We start from the raw sequence: 25,879 nt of genomic DNA, 5'->3' as shown, positions 1-25,879 counted from the left end.
AAGGTAATAGCGTTTCTGAAACGAAAAAATGAGCGTTATACGCCAAAAAAGGGCCAAGGTATTAAGTAAAGAAGAGGCTGAACAATTTCTTTTACATGCTCCTGATGACCAGTGGTTGTTGGCGAAAATTGTAACAATATTTGGGATTTTTAAATGTTGTCGATGTGACGAAATTCTCTCCTGAAACATGAATGATGTAGAAGATATGGGAAAATACGTTATTGTGACACTGCGGCAAACAAAAAATTTAACAACAAGAAGATTCACCATAACCGATGATGGCTGCAGCTTCAAGCCTTGCATGTTATACCTCCTGGAACAGAAAGCCTAAGATTTTTTTTGACATACCGACATGGAAAGTGCATTTCCCTTAATGCTGGCCAGCACACTATTGGTGGTATCCCAAGCAAATAGCGAAATATTTAGGTTTAAAAGACCCAGAGTTATACACCGGCCACTCTTTTCGCAGAACTGGAGCCACTATGGTTGCGGATTCGGGTGGAGATATTTTAGCACTAAAGCGTGCAGCAGGGTGGAAGAGCACCGAAATTGCGATAAGTTATGTAGATGATTCGGTCAACAAAAAAATCGAAATGTCTAGCAAATTATTTGGTAGTAAGGAGAGTTCAGCAGTTTTTGAGTCAACAGGTGGTTCATCATCATCAGTATCAACTCTTTCATCATCAAAAATCTGTGTTACTGGAAATAACAATTGTACCATGATTTTCAACATATATGACGATAAAACAAAATTTTCTAATGTAAATAATACTACTAACTTGTAAAAATTTTGCAAGTCAACTGTCAGTTTTACAAGTTAGTGACTTGATAAAATAAACTTTCTTGATTAATATTGTGTTTTTGGAAACTGACGTTTACAAATGAGAAACAAATAAAAGCACTTTTGGGTCGTAGTGAAGCACTAGTGAAGGCAATATTGAAACTGCTGGGAATAGTTAGTAATGTGAAGAATCGGAATAGTGCGCATCGCTCAAGAACAACTGAGACTATGGCTGCTGTAGCACGTGCATCAAAATGATTCGGATTTTCATCGAAAAATCCTCTCCAGTGATGAGGCCTATTTTCATCTAGGAGGATACGCTGATAAGCAGAATTGTCGTAATTGGGGCTCAATTGGAAAAATCAAAGAAGGCTTTTCGAAAAGTCTCACCCTAACCGTGTCATTGTTTTGTGAGGTTTTTGGACTGGTGGTGTGATTGGATCTTACTGCTTCGATAATAAGGCTATCTTTAATAATTGTGTTCTATTTAACGAAGAGGTGATCACAATTGACCACTGAGATCTTGTGATTTAAAACCTTTCGACTTTTTTCTTTCTATCAAAATGAAAGCACTTATTGGAATCCACTTCATTTCAATGAATTTCGTTATATAAAGTCGGTTTTTGTTGATAAATGGCACGTTTACAAAACAGAATTTAGAAGGTTTTGAAAATCAAGACTGTAGATTAGATCAGACGGTCTTGCACAGCGTCTAGGATCTACAAATTGACAGGTTACCGAAGCGTTAGCAGGCACATTCTTTACGATGTATTATTGGATTAAATAATATAATTCAAGTATAATGTTTGATTTATTCAGAACTAAATACATACACATTCATGAGAGATCAACTAAATGAAAAACTAACAAAAGTGGGTAATATGTTCAAAAAAATGATTAACAATAAAAATTCAAGTCTACTTATTTATCACAAGCAAAGGGGAAATGCTGAATGACTTATTTAAAAAAATAACAAAATATCTATTTGTGGAACAAGAATTTATCTTGTTCGCAATATATGATAAAAGAAAAACTTGATAACAATATATTGTATAAATATAGTTTAACAAATTCTAGAAATAGCCTATATGAGGAATGTAACCGAGGTACTTGTTTCATTGTAGCTACCAAAAGAAAATTATCGTATAAGGGTGAATCGGAATTATATTTACATTGCACACGAAGCGTTTCACTTCAAGTTCAATGTACATGCAGCCTAAAGGCCTAAAGACGAATCACAGTCCTTTTCTAATCGAATAATGGTACACTAAAAGCGAGATTGTCATGAAGAAGAAAGTTTTTATGGAACTAAAAAATAAATAGTATCTTATTCGACCTCAATAATCTGGAAATTGGTTAATAAATAAGAACGAATGAAAGTATTTTCACAATATCTTCATCACAATAATATAATCTACTTAATATTGTTCATTCGAATAGCTTAAAAAAAAGATAATTACAGCGACAATAAAAATCAGTGTTGATATAGAAGTATAGCAAAAAATGAATAATGTACACCTTCCGTGAAATATTTGAATGAATGTAAAAATATATTCTTTCACAAGACCTAAACAAATATTGAACAATTTTAAAAATTTTTCATCTATAGATGGAAGTTTACATTCAATTCGTAATGGAAATTACAATTTGAAACCATAAATCAAAAACTCACAACTGTCCTCTCCTCCTCTCCTATTTTCTTTCATTTTGTAGTTCAAAATAAAATCGTAGACAAAGAAAGGAATAAATTCCTTTCAAAAACAAACAAGAGCAAACTAATAACTAAAATTTGTTTTAAATGCTGATCAAAAGAATATCTGAAGAGATTTTTGTTTGGTATCTTTTAAATTGTTACGGTAAAGAAATAAGCCAAGGAACAACACTCAAAACCGAGATATATATTGAATTAACAGACAGTTTTGTTTGAGTACTCCTTCTAGTGGTTATGTTGACTAGTTTTATTTATTTTTAAATAAATTGTTGTTATAATGGTGTTCCTATTTTTATATCAACTCACCTAGGCCCTTGGCAGGTCACCGAAAAAATCAAAAAGAATCCTACTCATTACTAAAATATGTAACTATAGTGATATATATTATTGAATACTGTCGTTTTTTGTTCTAGAAAATGAAAGGATAAATTTTCAATTGGATTAATTTCACTGATCTTCGTAACAAAACTACAAAAAACCAAAAGTGTTGTAATGGACCAAAGTTATTTTTCTAAACTGAAGTTCTGGATGAAAGAAGCGGGCACTTTAGCAGAAAAAGTAACACCCTGTAGATTTGCATTCAAAATTAACATATCACATGATGAAAACTTCAAATTGGAATGTCTATGCCAATTTTCAGTAAAATATCTTCTGAAGGGAAGGTGCTATGAGAAAATTTTTCACTTGTCCTTTCAACCACTTCCAAATATTGAATTCTCAGGACGAATTGAGTAGCCAACCGATTGCTAGAAATATTTCATCTACAAGCCTTCTGAAAGAATATTAAGATCCCAATTTGAAGCCGCGGATCAACTGAAGGTGATGTAACAAAAAACCTCATTCAGCAATGATGAAACTATAAAGAAAAAATCACTGACTCGTCGTAGTATCGTAATGTTCATTTTGTTCAATTTGTTTACGGTGATGATACATATGAACTCTCAGACAACTGCGGTTCCTCATGGTCTTACCACAAACGTCACAATCTAAATTGATTGAGCTGTCCTCGTGCTTATCCCGCACATGAACTTTGAGGTTATACCTATTTACGAATTTTCTCTCGCAATAGTGACAATATACGTAAGATTTGGAATCATCTGAAAAAACACAAAATATAATGAAAAAATAATAAACGTAAAGCGTGTTTGTTACCTGATTATAATTAAATACAAGCATATCCCGCTCACCCTTAGATGCTATTCAGAAGAAAGAAAATGCATAGAAGGAAATGAGTGTATTAGTGGAAATAGCACATCACCAAAGCAATTGGACACAATTCACCCTCATATTGAGTTACCATCACCCAAAATGGAATCATTATCATCGATAACGACAAAAGGTATTCCAGATTCTTGTTATCAGCGTTGTATTTCAATAAGCATGCAAAACTAGCGTTCTCTCAGCCATTATTCATAATTCTCTGGAATCTTTTTTTCCCTTTGCGTAGTCAATTTTAACATTAATATTGATGTAGAAACAATTTTCAAAAAATTAAACGGCATTTTGTAATACTCTCTCTGTCTAGTACAGGGCGACTCACAGGAACCTGACTTTTTTGGAACGGGAAGTACAGGAGAAGTGGTAAATAGAGGGAGGTGAAAGATTTCAGTACCAATAATCCAGGGGCTGCCTACAGCGGATAGAGCAGATGGAAATCTGATCCCTGAGCGCTCACATATCCTAAAGTGACCAGAGAGCGTTTGATCTGTGAGCGTTTTTCTGAACGGTTAAAAAATACCCAACCTCTAAAACAGTTTTCACAACGTGTTGGGCTTAGTGAGCGTAAATCAAAAACGCTTACTGATCATATCCGTTCAGAGAACAATTTTCGAACTGGTGTGTCCGCTGAACGGAACCAGTGGATCGTGCAACACCGCATGTTTCAGTAATGGCAAAATACAGTGTAATGTCTTTTGTTCAATACCCAATTCCGACAAATCTGGGTTTTCGTCAACACTATACGGGCTACAACAGCAATATTCTGAGTTGTTCTTGAAGACGCACACGGTTTCGATTCTTGATATCACAAACTTGTCGCCACAACTCAAATTCTTTACTAGTTTCACTATTACCGACTGAAAAGTTGCTTTATCACGACCCAAAAGTGCTTTACTCTTCTAAACTGTGACTGCATAATTTTCAACATTTTCTTTTTAGTGAATTTCAACAATACATTCGCATTGTCGAAGTGTATATCGTTCGATTTTTAGTAATGACATAGTTTTTACTTATGTCAAAACATTGCAGCTTCAAAAATGCCCAGATAGCAGGCTAGTAAAAACGAACCTATTATTGGAAAAACCTATAGAAGAATATATGCACGTGCTACGTTGCAATAAAAACGACAATTTCAATAGTCTGTGACTTTACATTAATGCGGTGTCAGATAAATAGCACTGATTATTTCAATTTAGCCTTTTCTCGCTGATTGATTTTCTTATTGTACTCAATTGACAAACCCAAATAACTAGACGCCCCCTGGAGGCTAAATTACCAACCATCATAAGGAGTAATATGATGAGATTCAAGATCAAGTTGTTTTATGAGCTATTTATTTATCCTATATTGAGGTGTTTGTGAAGTATATTTAGAAGTCTATATCATTTTCTAAGCCGATTAATAATTATTGAAAAAGAAATATATAGTTGAAAAGGTATTTATATGAGTTAGGTTAATCACGAATTTATGAAATTTTATGATAAAAGTTACAAAATTATTTTCGAAGCTGTGATTACAGAGAAGTTTACCAGAATCGAAAGTGACGTTTTGTCATGCAGGAGAAGAATATGGAGTAAGGAATAATTGAAGAATATCAGGTTCCCGTGGGTCGCCCTGTAGATATCAATGATTGTCAACATCTATATTCTATGTTGATATTGATCACTTTATGTAAATCAAATATTCTTCACTCAGTAGTTCAATGGAACACATTTTCAATCATTATTGCATTTGAGTATTAAGGATATAAGATTTGGAATAAATGCATAGCCGAAACATTATTTGCAATGAAATCGTGACATTTCTAACCTAAAATGATACAACCTGGCCCTAATAAAATAACCAATACTCTAATTCAAATGCATTTCATAACATGATTGAAAAAAATTCGTGTAACACCTGGTTTTTGTTTAAAATTTTATTTACTTTTCAAAAGTTTGGGAGATGATTGATGTTGGAGGTAGAAAATAAAAAACTGAATTGTATAAAAATGTAATATCTCAGAAAATATTCCGAGCACCCGAGAAATTAGATAAGGCACTGACATTAGTCTTAACAATAAGGAAATTCTTCGTTTTTGTTATTATACAATACTTTATGCAAAATCAAAATAGACCTAATTAAACATTAAATAAAATTTCGACTCGAAATTCAATTCATAACTGATGACTAGTGAAACAAATGGCAACTGCTATCAAGAATAAAATGACTTACAATAATAATACAATATACTAATAATAAAAACTTACAAATAAAATCTTATCGTTATTATACTACAATTTTGTAAACTTAATATTCAACATCATCAGGTCACAGATAAAATTTTAACAATTTTATAATAATTATTGAGGGGAAATTCGATCAACTAAGGAATTTTGTTTTTGTATAACCGTGATTAATCATCTATTTTTCTTTAATATTTTTTAAGTTGATTTCCAGCATTGATATCATTTTACCGCTGTAGTGCAGAAAATAATTTCTAATAAAAAAGTAAACATTGTAAAATAATTCTGCCCAGTTATAAGCTGTTTGAATGCTTTTCCGTTTTGAAAATACCGAATGCCCAAAAAATCTGTCGAAAATTGTATTGAAATTCATAGTTGTTATAATCTCCAGAACTAATGGCTATTTGGCAGTATTTTTATTGTTACATGTCATGAGTAAACTACCGATCGTTCTTCCATTTGAGGACTATTGTGGCTCGGTATGAAAAATGTTGCCATATTTATTGAAATACGCAGAGATTAGATTTTTTAAAACGATATACATCAATTTGACAAAAAAATATGTTTTATAAAAAAGAGAGCTGATTTGGGCGAGTTGATGACGTCAAAGTAATAATCAAAATGACACGCTATTAAATATTAATAGGTTTATTACTTACATAAACGACTGGAACCAACGGCTGAATCAATGATGAAAACACTTCGAATATAAGGCTTGAAAAAACTTTTTGATTTGGTTATTTTTAAGAAATTTGCCAAATAGCCTATTATTACTCTGGTAGAAAAAACAAATGGAGAAGCCTATATCCAGGGTTGGATTTTGAAATAATTCTTTCAACTCTACGCGAAAAACTAACATTTTTGTCACTCCATAACAATACACATGCAAGCTGTCATAAGAGGCAATAGAAAAAATATTTTGGGATGACTTCGTTTCATCAATATATTGAGTCATATGAATTTCGCTCTAATCAGTTTTTGAGGCACTTGAAAAAAGCCTTGGAGGAGGTGTATATAACAGGGACCACTGAGTTGCCATACTGACGATTCTATCAGTGGTCTCGGGATGAAACACTGCAATCCTCAGTGAGAGGTGCCCCTTTGAAATTGACTGAGAACGCCTCACCCAAAAATTTTTTCCCCATTATACGAAGTTCTGTAAAAACTGAACCAAGTAATTTTAAGGATACTCCTTATGGCACACATTATTTTTCTGAAACGTTTTCTCTCTTTGACATCGTTATACTTCTATCATGACTATATGAAGTAACATAAGTGAGAGACATCGAAAAATATGAGTACTTTGTTCTATAAACATATTCCCAAAAATTCATTTCTTTGGAGTAAGTGCTGATTCTTTACATTTTTTATTGACGCTTTTTTTTTTTTTTGATCACGTATTGGTAAAAATTTGGAACTTCTTTCAGTAAGTATTTTGAAATAAAATCAATAGAAGATTGTGAAAGTTAATTTTATTTAATCGATTGGAAATCGTCTAAAGAAAGGTGCATCAGAAGAATTGAATTACTAATCAGATAGAACTAGACATAAAGGAGCAGATGCTATGATTCTCAATTCTTTGTTCGAACCAAGGATTATAGGACAAGGAAGAACACAAATCCATCCAACCTATCCAAGAATACAATAGTCACAGAAACTAATGTGGGTATTAGCAAGTTTAGCAAACTCACAGTTTATTTAAAAATACGCAATCAATCGATTATTTTAAGAAATGTTGAAGGTGGCAGTAAAAGTTAGTTGTTGTCAATTGAATATAAAAAATATTAAAGTCTTGAAAGTTTCTCTTGGTTTCTTTCATTTAGAATCAATAGGTGAAATTCTAGAATAAAGTGAAAAACTATTTCAATCATTAGGTTATGGATCCAGGTGATCAAAAAGTTAGAGCGAAGAATTTCAAAATTTAATAAGGAAGGCCTTATGAAGTTAGGGGAACAATGAAGTTGCAGAGAGTTGTATCAAAACCAATGAATTAAAAAAGATACAAATCGGGATTTCCAGAATAAGAACTACATAATAGGTGGAATGTTTTAAATGTAATCATTTTGACTTTTTCATTTGGTTGTCATTGATGTTGATATGTAGTACTGATTAGCTTAAAAAAAGATTGAAAACGAACTATCACTACTCACCCTCGATGGCGCATCACGTTTCAGTACCAATAGCTGACTCTTAATCTAAATTTCTGCCTGCTCGATATTCTTCTTTATCTGCGGTCGTTTTCAATTATTCTCTATTATTGTATTATTATGCAGGCCGAACAATTTGATATCAAACGCAGTGTATCAGGTAAGAAAATATTATACACACATTCAATCTGTTTTGAATTATATCATTCTAAAAATGTATAAAAGTTAGATGGTTGTCGCACTTAGAATATTGGATGGTTAAGAAGTCTGAATTTATGACTCTCACAGAAAATGAAATGAAGAAATTCTGTATCATAATTCTCGTTATTCCAGTAACGACTGCAACAGTATTGAGGCTCCAGATAAAGTTATAGAGTTATATAGTAGGGCGAAACCAAGAAGAATTCGATTATTGGAAAAAAAAACTTTTTTTTTCCTCATGTTGCCGTTGTTAACTATTTATGTTTTCGGATGATCTTCGATTGTAAAAAACTCCTAACATATCGAAAGATGATAAAAATGTCATTCAGCAAAAAAAACCCGGAAATATCATCAACATGAACTATCTCACAGCAATTATTACAGATATAATATATGTACTTCAATTTTGAGACATGTACCTCTCATTTACTTTTTTTTGTTATATACAAGGGCGAACAAAAAAAAATAGAAATATGAATTTTTTTCTCAAATCACAGTTAATTCTTAACTTTCTATTTCGGTTACTTTAGATTAAAGTGACATTTTACTACGCATTTTGAACATTTACTCATTTCACTTTGCGTCGCATTTATTTATTTATTCAATAGTTTTGTAGGATAGTTTTAAGCGATAAACATACAGAGTGTTCCTAAATTGGAGGAACAAGCGAAAATGACAGATTCCTTGGATCATTTCAAGAAAAAAAAGTCCTATGAACATGGGCCAACAAACGCTTTGTTTTCGAGGTACAAGGTGTTTAAGTTTTATTTTTTCTCATAGCACCTTCCTTTCACAAGATATTCAAGTTGAATTTGGCATAGATGTTTCAATTTGAAGTTTTCATCATGTGATATGCTAATTTTGAATGCAAATCTACAGGATGTATTTTTTCTGGAACAGTGCCACCGCTTCTTTCCTTCAGAACTTTTTTTTGGTGGCCTACTGGTATTTTAGAAAAATGTAAAAAGAAACTTTGGTACTGTACTACACTTTTTGATTTCTTGTAGTTTTGTCGTATCTGCTACCGATTTTGAGAAAAATATTTAAACAAATGTCTAATAATCCTTAGGAAAATCCAAATTATCATAAGTTTTGATACGTATTTACTTTATCTGAAGCGACGATTAATAAAGATTCGATAAACTGGTATAATCATCATGAAAAATAGGACTACAAGAACACCCTGTATCTTGCCGACATGCTAAATAGCAACAAGTGTTAAAGCGGATTGATCTGCTGATGGGCCTTTTATCATTCATACGTAGCACACCGACTCCAATTGTACAGGGTGGGCAAATTTCGATGTTTTAGCAATACAACTTTTAAACCAGAGGAGATAGATAAAATCTGATACCCTATTCTCGGTCTCTTTTGCTGAGAAACTAACAAGAGTACTATTCATTTTTGGTCACCTTCTTTTGTTTTCGAGTTATAAGCGAAATTTGAAAAAATGGCGATATCGAAAAACATTTATATCTTCGCTAATAATACTGATGCTAGAGCACTGAAATTAAAACATTATGCAGGGACTTTTTTTACGTAGAATCCAGTGGCGTGCTTGTCTTTTCAAAAGGTTCTTTAATTACGAAGGTACGACCCAAAGTTATGTTTTTTCAACTGGAAACACTAGATTTCTGTGCCATTTTTTGAAAGCTTAATTTTCCTGATTTCAAAAATATAAACATCGTATGGTTTGTGTTGATATAAATAATAGAAAATGGTCGAAAACCTTTTTTTATCTAAGAGTCCCAATATTTCTATGGTTTCAACTGTTAATGAGCACAGAAACATTGAGCTTTCTATAACAAGAGCAATGTCCTTCCGTCAATATGATTATTTCTATGCTTTTCACTAATTTCTACAAAATTCGAATCTAGATATGTTTTATAATTTTTTTTATCTAAAAATTGATTTGAAAATAACGAGAAGATCCACAAGATCGTTTCAATCGAAAGAGTTGTAATGAGATGGATGTATCAGAAGATTATTTTCATAGGTCTCCAGAATGAATACGCACCATTTTGAATAGAATATGAAACAACGCATATATGATTGAACTCAACAATATAATTACGAAGGAAACAAACAAGAAATAATATTTAACCTAATAATGACAATAATGCACAGTCGACACATCTTCTTGATATTTCGCACCGAATTCAATAGATGAATATTTGAAACTGTGTTCAAGCAACCTAGGAAATTTTCTCCGAATTCATTTATATTTTCGAAACTATTTTTATAAAATATATCTAGATTCGAATTTTTTAGAAATGAGTAAAAAGCATAGAAATGATTAGATTGATGGAAGGACACTGCTCTTGTTATATAAAACTCAATTTTGATGTGCTCATCAACAGTTGAAACCATAGAAATATTGGGACTCTTAGGTAAAAAAAGGTTTTTGACCATTTTCTGTTATTTATTTTGATGCAAACCATACGATGTTATTTATTTTTGAAATCAGGAAAAAGTAAGCTCTCAAAAAATGGCACAGAAATTCAGTGTTTCCATTTGAAAAAACATAACTTTGGGTCATAGCTTCGTAATTAAAAACACTTTTGAAAATACGAGCACGCCACTGGATTCTACGTAAAAAAGTGCCTGTATAATGTTTTAATTTCAGAGCTCTAGCATCAGTATTAGTGGAGATATAAAAGTTTTTCGATATCGCCATTTTTCCAATTTTCGCTTATAACTCGAAAACAAAAGAAGTTGGCCAAAAATGAATACTACCCTTGCTAGTTTCTCAGAAAAAGAGACCGAGAAGGGGATATCAAATCTTCTCTGGTTTAAAAGTTGTAGTACTAAAACATCGAAATTTGCCCACCCTGCACATTTTATTAGAAAACGTGCTGTGAATGATGCGCAGTTAACTTCAGTCTAAGTTGTTCCAAGCAGTTCGGTATTTGTAAGGAATATGAATGTTCAATACTTCAACATTCCTAAGGTACTGAAGCAAATTTTTTCAAATTGATATATTTTCAATGTTAACATGACAGCGCTGAAGAGTCACATATGGTAGTATAGTGCGTTCAAATATAAGACGAAGCAATAGAAATAGAAATATTTATTCACTATCACAGTCATTGCATCGTACATTACAAACAATAAAAGGAAGGCATGTCAAAAATATAAGGCACATGTTTATAGGACTTTTTTTATTGAAATTGTCTAAGAAGTCTTCTATTTTTCTTTGTATCCCCAATTTGGGAACATCCTGTTAAATAATATTATTTTGAAAAGTGAGAGGCTAATTTGAAATAATCTGCCAATGGATGCATGATTCTCAGTCCTTTGTTTCACCAATTAAAATTGCTATAGCAATCATTGATATTACATATTTTATAGATCCCTTTCAAAAATGTGTCTAAAGGTTTCTTTAATTAATGGTTTGCTCATAAATTCCATACTAAAAGCCACGGGTTGATTAATTAAAATTTTGTGAAACTCACAAATAATGGAGATGAAGAACAATAACTTCGATAAAACTAGAGAAAATATGAGATGAATGACGATAACACACAAAAAATTTCAACTATTAAAAATAATTACCCATAGAAAGTAATCAACTTTATGATATTCCTTTTGATCAATTTCCCCTCATTTTCTTCTTTAAATCGAATAAAATCTTTGGATATCTCAATCTTTTTCGGAATCCGTGTAAACTCTTACAAAAGTGAAATATTAATCGTTATCTTTGGATAATACCTATTGACAAGAATATATCACGCTCTGGCTGAATTCAGAACTAATGAATCCGATTTTGGTGCCAAATGAAATTTCGAAATATGCTTCCTTAAGCTCTCGGTGTTCTTATACAGTTGCGAACAAACTATACATACAAACGGTCCGGCGTCTTCCCCGTGTATATTCTTTTCGTGCGTCCTTAGATGGTCTCTCCTACTAAACCTCTTTGGGCACATTTCACACAGATAGCTTGGTTTCAGACCGTATTTCGCATCAGGCTTCCCTAAATAATCACACAATTATTCTAACAGCAAAATATCGGATGGTTCAATTCTGAAAACCCCTTATCACACTATGCCGATTTCGTGTCCATTTCTGAGTTGAATTTCTCACATTTCTTCACATGTCGATTAACTGAATTCTTCTCAAAATTTGATTTCTCAAAACTGATTTTGATAAAACAATTTCTAAACGTCGTTGAAGCGTGTATCTTTCCATGAGTAAATGGCATAACCTACTCATAACATAAATGGCAAGAGAAATGTCAAAAATAATTTCAATTGTCATTGAAACCTTTTTAAACTGTTTCATTCCTATTAGAAAAGCCTGTACAAAAACCAAAACGCTTTACTTATAATTGTTAGCCAATCTTTCAAGAAATGAATAATGCAAATTATACACACCGACAAAATCTTAACGAAGTTTGTAGTTAATTTTCTCTTGAACCCTTTGGCCGATTTTAGGAATTATTTTTCTGAATTGTAGCTTGATTCTCCCAGAACATAACTGTTCAGATGCCATCCTAGTTACTCTGTTTGTATAAAGGAATGTTAATCATCAACATCATTGATACAATGTACTTTTCATTAATATAATGAACTTAACTTATAATTCCTTAACGTATATCTCTATCATTGATATTATGAATCCCTGTTAATCAATTTCACGATTGTGAAGTTGTTGTTAAGTGTTTATTGTTTCAATGAAATATTATTTATTGGATAAAAATCTTTGTTCCTTATATGTACAACATTAACTACTTCACAATTTCGATGAACAGTACTACATTTTTGACACAAAGTGCAATCGATCGGATAATGAAACATTTTAATGATGAAAATTTCATTGGTTTAATAGAAGTTGTTTCCTGATTCAATGAAAACAAGTCGTCAATATGATGGACTATGAATTCATCAATACAATAGGTATCAATTGAATTTAGCTTCGCCGAGAGGAGAGGAGCATCTCAGGCCCCAACCTCTGGTCCGGCGTCGAAAAGGCCCAAAGGGGAGGTAAAGAAGAAGGTGGTGAAGCCTCCAGGAAATGAAGAGGCCATAAAACCGACCACCAGCTCTGGGGGGAGGGCTGATCCGCAAGGGCGTGATAAGGGGGGGTCCGACGGAGAAAAACCGGCGGTCCCTTCCGAAAAGCCTAGCGGACATCCAACCTCATAAGGAGCAGATGTCTGACATGCCTTCAGATAAACCTCCAGCACTCGAAGGCAGCCTCTAGTGCCTTATGCTGGAGAACATCTAGAAGGCATGTTGACATAGGGCTGATACAAGAGCCCTGGATCAATGGAGGTCAAGTAAGAGGCCTACCAAACAAAGTATATCAGACGATATACTGCGATAAGGCAGTAAGTCCAAGAGCCCTAATAATACTCAGAAGGGGACTAACCTGTCTTCCACTTACAGAGTTCCTGACAAGGGATCTTGCTGCGGCATTGGTTGAGGTGCGAACTGAGAACATCAAGAGGCAGCTTGTTATCACCTCAGGAAATTTTCCAGGAGACGCCATCAGCACACCACCGGAGGAAGTACAACGCCTCATCGAATGGTGCCGCATGAAGAAGAAACAACTGATTCTGGGCTGCGATGCGAACGCACACCACAAAGTATGGGGCAGCACAGATATAAATCATAGAGGTGAGGATTTGCTTGACTTTCTATTTTCTACTAACATAGAGATAGTAAATGTGGGTAATAGTCCAAACTTCATGAATGCGATCAGAAGGGAAGTAATTGACCTTACACTGGCGACACCTTTTATTGCGGGGATGGTCAAGAACTGGAGGGTCTCAGAAGAGCCATCCATGTCAGACCATATGGCAATAGAATTCAACGTTGAAGCAACTGCTTCAGCTGATGTTGAGTGCAGGATACCCAGGAAGACAGACTGGGAACTTTACATAGCCCACATGAGTTCTGATCTGAAGGGCCTGAAATACAACATCAGCTCCAATGAGGATCTGGAGAACGCCTCTGCTCACTTCACATCATGTCTGAAGAGGGCATTTGAAAACAGTTGTCCACTCAGGAAGAAAACGATCCCCAGAGACGTCCCCTGGTGGAACAATCATCTTGAAAACCTCAAGAAAACTGCTAGAAAAGCCTTCAATAAGGCTAAGCGAGAAGGCAGCTGGAATGCCTACAGACTAGCCCTGACCAACTACAACAAAGAGTTCAGGAAAGCCAAAAGGCAGTCCAGGAGAAGCTTCTGTGAGGGAATAGATAAAACGGTTCCAGCAGCTAGACTTCAAAAGGTACTATCTAAGGATCACTCAAACCCAATTGGCCAAATAAAGAAGCCATGTGGGGAATTTACGAATGATCCTCAAGAGAGCCTAAGAGCTCTACTAGAGACTCACTTTCATGGCTCCAGGCAGATTACCAGTGAAGATGGGGCCCCCGCTGGGGAAGTTTACAACCCCACCAGGTGGGATTCTCAGAAAGCTGGTAGACTATTCACACCAGAAAGAATTGAATGGGCGATAAAGAGCTTTCAGCCCTTCAAATCAGCAGGCATGGATGGTATTTTTCCAGCCATGCTTCAGAAAGGTGTTGAAGTGCTTATAGCCCCGATAACTGAGCTCTTTAAGGCCAGCTTTACAAGGGGCTATATCCCGAAATCATGGAGGGAGGCGAGGGTAGTATTCATACCCAAAGAGGGTCGAAAAGGCTCCCCAGAGCCTAAATCCTATCGACCCATATGCCTCACATCCTTTCTCCTGAAGACCATGGAGAAAATAATTGACAACAACATACGAGCCAGTGTAAAACTCCACAGCAAACAGTTTGCTTATAGGGCGGGTAGATCTACTGTAGACGCCCTTCATCATCTTCTTAGAGAGGTGGAAGACACCCTCAACGCAAAGGAGATTCTGCTTGCAATGTTCGGTGATATCGGAGGGGCCTTTGACAATACCCTACATACCTCCATATGCAATGCAGCCAAAAGGAAAGGGATAGAATCCTCCACTGTTAAGTGGATATCAGCTATGTTGAAAGGACGAACCGTTACAGCCTATCTGGGAGAAACCGAAGTGACTGTGCTGACGTGCAGGGGATGCCCTCAGGGAGGGGTTCTATCACCCCTGCTGTGGAGCTTGGTCATGGATGGCCTCTTGGAGAGGCTTACAACAGGCGGATTTAACGTCCAGGCTTACGCCGACGACATAGTGGTGACGGTTAGAGGCAAGCATGGGGGCCCAATAAGTAGCCGAATGCAACTTGCTCTCAAAACTATTGAAAATTGGTGCGGGGAAGAGGGGCTTACTGTCAACCCCTCGAAAACATCAATAATCCCGTTCACTAGAAGAAGGAATCTCGACCTCAGAGCTCTGGTCTTAAATGGTCAGACTCTGCACTTCTCTAGTGAGTGTAAATATCTAGGTGTTATCCTAGACAGTAAACTGAGCTGGGGGAAACATATAGATAAGACTCTTTCCAGAGCCACGGCGGCTATGTGGGCATACAAAAGACTCTTTGGAAAGACATGGGGAGTGAAACCGAAAATGGTACTGTGGTTATACACAGCGGCGGTACGCCCTATTGTCACCTATGCATCTCTAGCATGGTGGACAAAAACCGAGGAGGTCACCACACGCATCAGGTTGCAGAAAATGCAAAGGCTGGCGTGTATTGGTGTCACAGGAGCTATGCGCACAGCTCCTACGGCAGGTCATACTAGACTTGCCTCCCTTACACCTACATGTGAGGAAATGTAGCCTGCTCGAAGCAATAAGGATTTTCCATAATGGAAAGCTCCTTCCTGGGAACTGGGTTGGACATATGAGGATACTGAATCAACTAGATTCAAACCTCCTCGCAAAACCATCAGATATTATGCCAACCACCTACGATTTTGAAACGCCCTTTGAAACGGTTATAAATGACCGTCATAGTGCAATAAGTTTCATAAATCGTCTGGCCAAAAAGTCATCCATATGGTTTACAGATGGATCAAAAACAGAGAAGGGCACCGGCATTGGGATATATGGACCTAGACTGAGGATCTCTAAAGCCCTGGGAAGTGAGCCCTCGATTCTACAGACCGAGATAATGGCTGTTTATGTATGCGCCCAGGAGTGTCTCAAAATGAACCTCAAAGGGGCGCATATCTACATCACCACGGATAGCCAAACCACGCTGAGATCCCTGGAATCGTGCTGTCAGGGGTCTCTGCTGACTTGGGAGTGCCGTAACACCATAAAGCAACTGGCCAGAGGAAATAAGGTGACTCTACTATGGGTACTACTATGGTATCTACTGTGGGGTTGAAGGAAATGAGAGAGCGGACGAGCTTGCAAAAAGTGCATCAAGGTTAAGACTTGCTGGACCTGAGCCTTTCTCTGGGATAGGAAAAGACCAATACAAAGCTGCGGTCCAGCTATGGGAGTTGAAAAGTAGGACAATCCACTGGACTAACACTCCTAGACTTGCTCGGGCAAAGAAATTCGTGAAGATTTCACCTACTTACACCAGTAAACTCCTGAAGCTGTCACGAACGGAGCTTCGGGTGATGGTGGGACTGCTGACGGGGCACTGTCGGTACAAACATCATTTGTACCGTATGGGTAAGTCAGCAGACGAGATTTGCAGGCTCTGTGGATCGGAAGTAGAAACGGCTGAACACTTGATATGCAAGTGTCCAGAGCTGGCTGGCCTAAGAATCATTCACATGGGCAAGCCGGTCCTGGATACCAGAGAGGTAATGGCCAAGGCCCCTAGGGAGGTTGTCAATTTTATTAACGTCGTTGACGACCTCTCTGGGTTTCTATGATTGAGTAGGGTAGTGAACAAAAGATCTTCATGGTCGCAGTTCCCGGAAGGCTTACCGAAGCAAAACGACCCCAGTTCAAATAAATAATAAATAAATAAATAATAGCTTCGCGAAATATTAATTTCTCGTACAAAAACGGTACCATATGAAGTGCTGTAATTTCTCTCAAAATTGGGATATAATGAATGAAAATAGGAAACATTCAGAAAATACGAGGCAATAATTATGTGTTATTTGTCTGTCCACGATTAACTCCACAAGGTGTTCTGAATGAATCTTTTTATTATTTTTGTTCACCCCCGTATAAAACAAAAACGTAACTGAGGTCTGTATTTATACCTTCAACTGTCACGTTCCCGAGGAATCAAGCTACAATTCAAAAAATAATTGCCTAAATGGGCCACAAAACTACAAACTTCTCTTTAGATATTGTCTGTTGATTACCTGAATGGGCCAAAGGGTTCAAGAAAAGATTTACTACAAACTTCTTTTTAGATATTATCGCTTTTTATAGAATGAACTCACTACAATAGTCCAACTTATGTGTCCGAAACTTAAGGCAGACGAAAAAAATATTCATTTCGATTTTTGGATTCCATACATATCATAAAATTGTTGAAATCATAGGCGGCTCCAAAAAATTTGCATTGAACAAGTTCGCCTCATATATTATTGGTATGTCATGTCGAACAAATGAGAATCATTCTAGGTGGTCCTGACATTACGGCAATTGTTCTTGCAATCAAGCTAAAATCGAACAAGTTTGATTGAAATAGGCCTCAAGCCTTGCGACAGGCTAAGAAATAGTTCTGAAAAAGGCATAGTGTAATGAGGGATTAACCTTTTTCATTAGAATTTGTTATGATACAAAAGCAACAATAAAACACTGTTAGGAAAAATAACATATATTCCAAATATGTTGATAACAATTAACAATATTATATCTTTTATAGATATGTATATATTTGATCAACATTATAGAATTAATAACTGGATATCACAGGTATATGAATAGAATTTTCCCATCAGCAAAATCCCTCATTACTTACTTTACACAAAGTAATTAAATTCCATTTATCGATAATAAATTTGCAACAAAATAGTTCTCTTAAATAAAATATCCTCTTTTGATTCATTGTCGACACTACCGCCTATAAAATATACTTCTTATTCTAATACAAACTGAACTTTTTTCTCACAGCCTCGTTTATCAATTTCAACATTTGAATATTATGTATATTATTGTTTAGGTTTACACTTCTCTCTATCGGATTTGAACTGTCTGTGTATAGTAATCAGATGAGTGGTCAGACTGTTAGCAGTTTTAAAGCGTTTGTGGCAGAGATCACATGGTAATTGTTGAGTAGGATAATGCACATCAAAAATATGCCTCCGTAAACTGCTCTTTCTCATGCTTTTTCCACAAGCTTTACATCTAGCTGAAATTGTTCAAAAATCGTAGACATAGAGCATTTATGTTGGGTTTGTTAGGAATTCAGCGCTACTTACCATGCAAAAAAAAAATTAAACTGAAGAACAGAACAAAAAACACCCACAAAAACACTAAAATAAATAAAATTCTTGTAAGCCATACACTTAAAGAAAAAAAAATTCATATCAGACGATTAAAAAAAAGGGTACTGAGTGAATAACAATAATGCGCAATAACTAGCAACATAATAACTTAGGGACTCTTAGGTCTACAAAACAGATACTTTCAAGACAAAAAAAAAAGAATTTTGGTTAATCATTGAATGGAAATCCATCGATCCCTGAGTTTATAATTGAATATAGGAGAGGAACAAAATGATATTAATTGATATGAATTATATCATATATCCTATTCTCGATTAGTGTACCCTATGTACAAAAAAAAAAAAAAAATTCTCCTAAACAATGGTAATTAACTAATGAAAATGAAAGTAAACTCTTAAAATATTTCTGCGGCAATCAATTGTTTTATCTATATCTAAAAGTATTCTGTTTTTCTAATCAAAGCGCAAAAGTAAATAAATGGAAATAAAAAATATCTTCTGCAATTTAGATGTTATAAGCTAGTTAGGAAGAAATAGTGCAATGAAATGAAAATAAAACCAATTTGTTATATTTGGGTTAGAGCTCTCATATTTACCATAGTAGAAATGTTTGAATATGTAATGAGCATAAAAAAAATCGAAAAAAGTGCTGACTTGGAGCCAGGAGCTTTTAAGCGCTTGTTCATTCATTGAGCCCTTGTAAACTTTAGAACTGTGTGAAGGTATATAGAAGATTTATATTTATTGTCATTGTTGTCAGTTAGTTGATCCATATGAGGGGTTCAGGTGACGCGGTCAAAATGAAATTTGACAAAAAGATTGAAATTGTTTTCACGTCCAAATGCAATTTTAGCACGATCGAATATGTAATTTCGAAATTATCAGAAAAAAATAAAGTTTCAACAAACAGATGTAATGAACACCTAGTCTAATACTGCGGCATTCGTGAACCAAAACCTACCCTGAACGTTTAAAGTGTTCAGGTTATTCTGTTCAAGAATTATCGTGTTTACGGTCGGCAGAATAGAATTTGTCATCAATGAGTAGAACGAAATCAGCGTTCAAAAAACGAGGTATACATCATATACCTTGAATCCTGCAGCATGTGACTCATGTGAAAATATTCGAAATAATTGAGCAAATAATAAAATAATTGAATTTATATGACCAATTACTTTATCCAGTTAACACCATATTAACACCACAAGAACAAAATAAACACTATGATAGATGAATTATCTACCAACCAAACGTTTCCATTTGAAAAACCAAGGAAGTTAGTAATTATTTTATGTCATACCAGTTTGTTATTTTGATTTTATTGCTTAGTTAGCAATGTCATTATTGAGTACATTATTACCTTTGGCATACTCTTAATACTTTGAGTAAAACAATATGAACAGATAAATAATCAATAAGTTTCATTAACAAAATTATGAACAATGCCAAGTTTTTTATTAGGAATTGGCAATTGGCAATTCTAAAAGGATCCTGTGAATGTTATATTGCATGCAGTAAACTTTGATCCATATTTCATTATCTGGTTATGAACTTTCTGTAAACAAAAACCAGTCTCAGAAGGTATGTCTTCAAGCATTCTTGAACCTTCATTTTTGAATATATTCTGTCCACTATAGGTTAAATCAAATTTGTGTTGTAATAATTAACTGGTATGACATAAAATTTTGTATGCACCATGGATATTAATTATTTTTATTATTATTTACAAACCCTAAGGTATGGAAGTCCTCGTCTTGGTGGTATAAACATCTACTTAATGCTCTTTATACATAAATAACTATTATTTCTCCACCTATTTGCTACCGAAATTGTTCTTATATTTGGGTAGAATTGAAAACATCATTAAGCAATTATGAAAAAGCTTTGCAGAAACTCCAGAGTACATGAAAAAATTTCATGAAAGCAATGGCTTGAAGTCAGCAGCTTTTGAGCGCTTTTTGGTTCATGCGCCAATTGCATGCTGGTGTTCAAGTGTGCAAGTTTATATTGAAGAATTATCGAAACATATCCACCTACTGAAAGTTTCACATATGTCGGTATATTCAACTTAAACCAATTTTTTACAATGCTCATTACAAAAATCTATCAAGAGTACTCATTGGTACCCTTGAGATTTTTACATAGTCTAAATTCTCTAAGGAATTTGAGTTGAGATCACTAACCCGATGATTTGATACTTCTGTTTCAATTAAATTGGAATGAAATCTTTTTTCTTCATTTGAATAAATCAACATTATTTCAAAGAATGTATATCTTGTCTTGTTGGACACAGTCTGTATTACATATTACATTAATGGAACTTGGAAATATTATTCTGTCAGAAATTTGGCTATTGTTTAGATGTTTGATAAATTAGATTCAAATTTACTACCATAATTACATTTGCAATTTAATAGAGTGCTCGACTGGCTGCACCAGTGCGAATTCATTCGAATTTTTGTAGAGCTAAATGATATGAATTAGCTCGAATTAAATCGAATTGGTGCAGCCAGTCGAATACGGTATTAGACAAATTTACATGTCAAACTTATATTGAATTTTATGCATGCCACTTTTGAATGTAAAAATCTTGAAATTTCATTTTAAATTATCATAACAAACCTTTATTTCAAATTTGATCTTAATATCTCAAAATCTGAAAGAACTATAAAGAAAAAGCTAAAAAAATCTTGAAATTTTAACGCTCTGTAGTTTGGTAACGAAACGTTTGTGGACACAGGTTTATGGAAAAAAAGAGGCTTATTTTGATCTGAAAAATACCGCCCTAAAATCTTGATAATGAATTTTTAATCACTCTAGATATTAATGATAAATTAACTGGTTTCTAGATTTCTCAGAATTCAGAAAAATGTCGTACTCCTTATATGATTTAAATTTTTTTTTGCAAACTTTTCTGTTATTATGATAGTTATCCAGCTATTCGGATTTCCAGTTTCAATATTTGGATTTATCATTAAAGATATTTCATTTAGTTCATCTTGCTTGATATTAAATTTCAAAAATTGAAATTTTCACTTCATTGTTCACTTTTTATCATTGCATTCTGGAAAACTTGAGAGAGAGATAATATTTTTTCATCGCTAATTGCCTTTTAAATGAAAAAAAATATTGCATCATTTGGGATAGATGTTTTGATAAATGATTTATAGAGGCTATAGAATTATAGGACTGTAAACATGTGTTCTATATTTTATGAAGTCAATTTTGAATAAACTCCACACATCCGCATCATAGAATGATTATTCGATATAAAAATTTGTATGTATATGTACTTTGCCTTGAATTGTTGATATATTCAGATGAATTTGATTGTTTTCTTGAAGGAATAAACAGAATATCACCTCATCATAACAGAAAAATATGAATAGTCGGATTTTTACAATGAACAAGCATGCAACCCTGCTGTTAATTTAGCTAGTGAATATTATCTTACCTTGATCAACAAAACTATCAGCTAAGAAGTTACTTTTCGACTCAACCGGTTTGTCCACACTTTCTTCATCGGCAGAAGATCGATCGGACTTTATATTACTTATGTCAGTAAATTCTGGCTCACTATCTTGGTTTGAGGATACTCCTTTCTTTTTTTGATTCACGTTTTCATCCTCCGTTTTTATTAAATTTACAGGTAGCGATTTACTGGGTATGCTTTGGTTTCCGTTGCTATCAATTTTAGAGCGTTTTCCATTGGTGCCATTGCCATTAAAACCCTTGGTTCTCTTGTTATTCGTTGGTGGAATGCTGGTGTTTTGCGATTGGGGATGTACAGACAAGGGGGGACTGGAGGGACATGTTGCAGCTATTGGAGGATAATGCGGGGTCATATTAATCAGATTGTCCACCGAGTTGTACTGCTGATTGTATTGCATATTCTGCATCATATTTGCATATTCTTCTTCTTCATCATTTTCACCATCAAATTTTTCATCTTCTTTTGAGGATGATTCATTCTGTAACAACAGCCGACATAAATTATCACGGAATTTTGATGTAACACTGTAGAATTAAGGTTCATTCTTAACAGTAAACAGTTATCAAACCACTTTCAATTCGTAGGTCTCAAATATTCTACTGTCTGATCAATTTCAAACCGTCTTCATCCTAACCTAACTTAACCTGGTGATTCTTACTTTTATCTGTTTTATTATCCCTATAAATTGATTAAATTTAACAATTTCCGAAATTTTGAGACTGGGCGAATTGACAAAGATCACAAACAAAAATCAAAAGATTTCAATAGGTTATATCAGAATCCCAAAAATAATTAACATAAAGTATTATAAATTTCGCTGCTTAAGAGTCAGGAATAAATAAATAAATTCAATGAACATTGAAATGAAAAAATTCAAAATACGAATTGTTTCAAAAATTGTCATTTCTTTGGATCCAGCACAATAACATATATTCAATGTACAAAATAATGCCAAAATGAATTTGAAAATTCATTATCAGAAAAAATGGAGTCAAGAAATGATAAAAGTTTAAGCCATATGCTTGACAACAATGACCTACATAACAAAACTCTACCACAAGTTGATAAAGTATTTTAAAATATACGTACTTCTTTCCTAATCATTCAGGAGGGAAATTTCATGGTTCTCATTAGATGTATGTAGGTACTTACAAATACCCTAAATTTGTGGTATAATTAGTAGTTCTAAGTTATTGGGTATGAAAAAGGAAAAATATCCACACCATATCATCATAAGAGGTGAAAGGATAACAACTGATTCACTATGTACCATTTATGGTAGGTATGTGTATACTAAATAATATTACTATGTATAATATTACATTATTCGTCAAGAAAGCAGTTGAAGGAATTAACTCACCGAATCATCTCCTGTCAACCCTTTGACTTGTAACAGTTCGGCAGTCCTTAAAAAGCAAGTCAAATTTTCCCTGAGAACACTAACTTCTCCTAAATACATAAACTCCAGTATATCTTTCATATGTTCGTGTCCTACACCTTTGAGTATTACTATGGGATGCTTACAAGGATTCACTTTAAACATTTCCTTGAAGAATGGACTGCATATTGACAAAACTATCTTATGTGCTTTAAGAAACTTTCCGTCTGTTGCTAGGGTAACATCCACCAAATCAGAAGCTTCAAATAAATCATGAAAACCTGATGTTAGGTTAGAATGAAAATTGTTCCATTTCAAAGCGAACTGCTGAGTGTGTGTTGCAGAGGTTGCCATTTTGCTAGAAGAATTAGATGAACTCATAATGAAATTTATAAGATTCTTTATCAGAGGCTTTTTTTTATAATTCAATAGTCGAATTATCAGTAACTCGATCTTTTACTCACCAGTTATCCACTGAAAACTCGAAGGTAGAAAACAAACAGAAACTAGAACATCAACGAAACAAACATTAATAAAGATAAGATCTTCAATAAGTTACATAACGAAATGTACCTACTCAGATAAACACAATGAGATGAACAACCCTAATTAACCATTTCCGGGACCAATCCGGGCATCCGGGATACGTTGTGATTGACAGAACGAATATGTTGCGTGTTTGCCGCTTTTTCCCGTATTCCTTTCCTTATTAAACAAACAGTGTTGTCAGCTCATTCTGTTGTTCAACATTAGAGGTTTTCTTTTGACAACTCCTCAGAATTAAGTTTACGTAACGACACACTCTGTCGGTGTGTAATTATATTTTTTCATCTATACTTTATTGAAATACACATTTTTCTAACAAGTGCAGAAAATAGTGACACAGACCGTAGAATCAGGGCCGACGCCAGGGGCCAGGACCGGCATACTGGACATTTTGCCGGGGCGCTAAGACAGTTAACAAAATAAAACAAAAATGTTTTCTTAGTTATACCACTCTTTGTAGCAAAATTGAAAAATTGCCAAGCGCCAATTTTATTGAAGAAATCGAATAGGTGCTCTGAACTAGTCATAAAAATACAAAAAGGGACTTAAATGCAACCTTAAGAACTTCGTCATATTTTTACTATAGAGTTTACAGAGGGTTCTACCTTTGAACAATGAAGGAAGTTTTTTGATTAAATCGACAAAACGTTCTTAAATAAATTTGACAAGGTGATTTTAAAATCAAAAATACGATTTCATATGAAACTGAAAGATGTCCGAGATTAATAACATAGGCTCCTTCAAAGAAAACCCATAGGCGTAATGGGGGGGATTGATTGGGGACATAACCCCTCTCCTCTTTTGTAATCGAAAAACTTTTTTTTAAGACAACGTTTATTCATATCTGTAAAATGAGAGAGAAAGGTTTGATAATGAAGTTTAAACCAAAAACCACTCGAAAAAATAGCATTTTTTTGATTCGATTGTTCCTAAATTGGAGGTAGGAAGAAAATTGAAAAATTCCTTGAATAATTTCAAGAATAGAATGTCCTATACAAAGGCCCGCAAATGCTTTGTTTTTCGAGATACAGGGTGTTTCTTGTATTCCTACTGTGATGCATACAACAGTTTATCGAATCTTTATTGTTTTTCTTTACAGATTGGGTAAATAAGTACCAAAACTCATAATTAATTCTTTATTCATCACAGCTCGCTGGATTTCATAATAATTTAAATTTTCCTGAAGAATACTGAAGAATTGTTTGACAAGAACCAACAAGAAACCATTAAGGTTAGGTAGTACTGGACCACAGTTTCTTTTCACATTTTTCTAAACTACCATTGGTTCACAAAAAAAAGAGTTTTGGCGGAAAGAAGAGGGCACTCTTCCAGAAAAAATATCACCCTCTGTAGATTTGCATTCAAAATTAGCATATCAATTAATGAAAACTTTAAACAAGGGCGTAGATCTTTCTTTTTCTTAGGGGGGTAATCGAAAAAAAGTTTTTTGATGACATTGTTTGATAACGAAATTTGGACCAAATTACTGAAAATATTTTTATTTATTACCAATTCGATAGTTCTTATCATATACTGGGTGTGTTCCTGAATTGGAGTTACGAAGGAAAATGAGAGATTTCTTTGATAATTTCAAAAATAAAATGGCCCATAGACATGAGCCCTCTAACGCTTTTTTCCGAGATACAGGGTGTTTCTTGTAGTCCTACATTTTTGTGATGGTTCACCGGTTTATCGAATCTTTATTAATCTTCGCTACAGAGTTGGTAAATAAGTACTAAAACTTATAATTTATTTATTTATCACAGCTACCTAACTGGATCTTTATAATAATTTGGATTTTCCTAAGAATTACTATAGAGAGCTGTTTTTTACTGGAGACTCGATTTCAAAGGAAAGTAAAATGATTATTATTGTTTCATTTTATGTAGA

At 34.2% G+C, this 25,879-nt stretch overlaps 1 protein-coding gene across 6 annotated transcripts; it reads right to left on the bottom strand.

The window, feature by feature from the left end:
* Positions 1-1,579: 1,579 nt before the first annotated feature.
* LOC123672305 (protein tramtrack, beta isoform-like) lies at positions 1,580-24,214 on the bottom strand. Of its 6 annotated transcripts, none has more exons than XM_045606378.1 (5): positions 24,021-24,211; positions 23,908-23,917; positions 23,426-23,801; positions 22,027-22,543; positions 1,580-3,589 (listed from the first exon to the last, which is right to left on the bottom strand). In XM_045606378.1, coding segments are annotated over exons 1-5 (1,131 nt in total). In that variant the 5' UTR covers positions 24,022-24,211; the 3' UTR covers positions 1,580-3,362. The 6 variants fall into 6 exon arrangements, with proteins under 6 accessions (XP_045462334.1, XP_045462331.1, XP_045462333.1 ...); XM_045606375.1 differs by lacking the exon at positions 1,580-3,589 and adding an exon at positions 11,071-12,256 and having other exon boundaries at positions 24,021-24,214; XM_045606377.1 differs by lacking the exon at positions 1,580-3,589 and adding an exon at positions 11,072-12,256 and having other exon boundaries at positions 23,908-23,949; positions 24,017-24,210.
* Positions 24,215-25,879: the final 1,665 nt, after the last annotated feature.

Source organism: Harmonia axyridis, chromosome 2 (assembly GCF_914767665.1).
Source record: "Harmonia axyridis chromosome 2, icHarAxyr1.1, whole genome shotgun sequence".
Classification (NCBI taxonomy): Eukaryota; Metazoa; Arthropoda; class Insecta; order Coleoptera; family Coccinellidae; genus Harmonia; species Harmonia axyridis.
The sequence above is the reverse complement of the archived record's forward strand: the minus strand, read 5'-3'. Positions and strand labels throughout refer to the sequence as shown.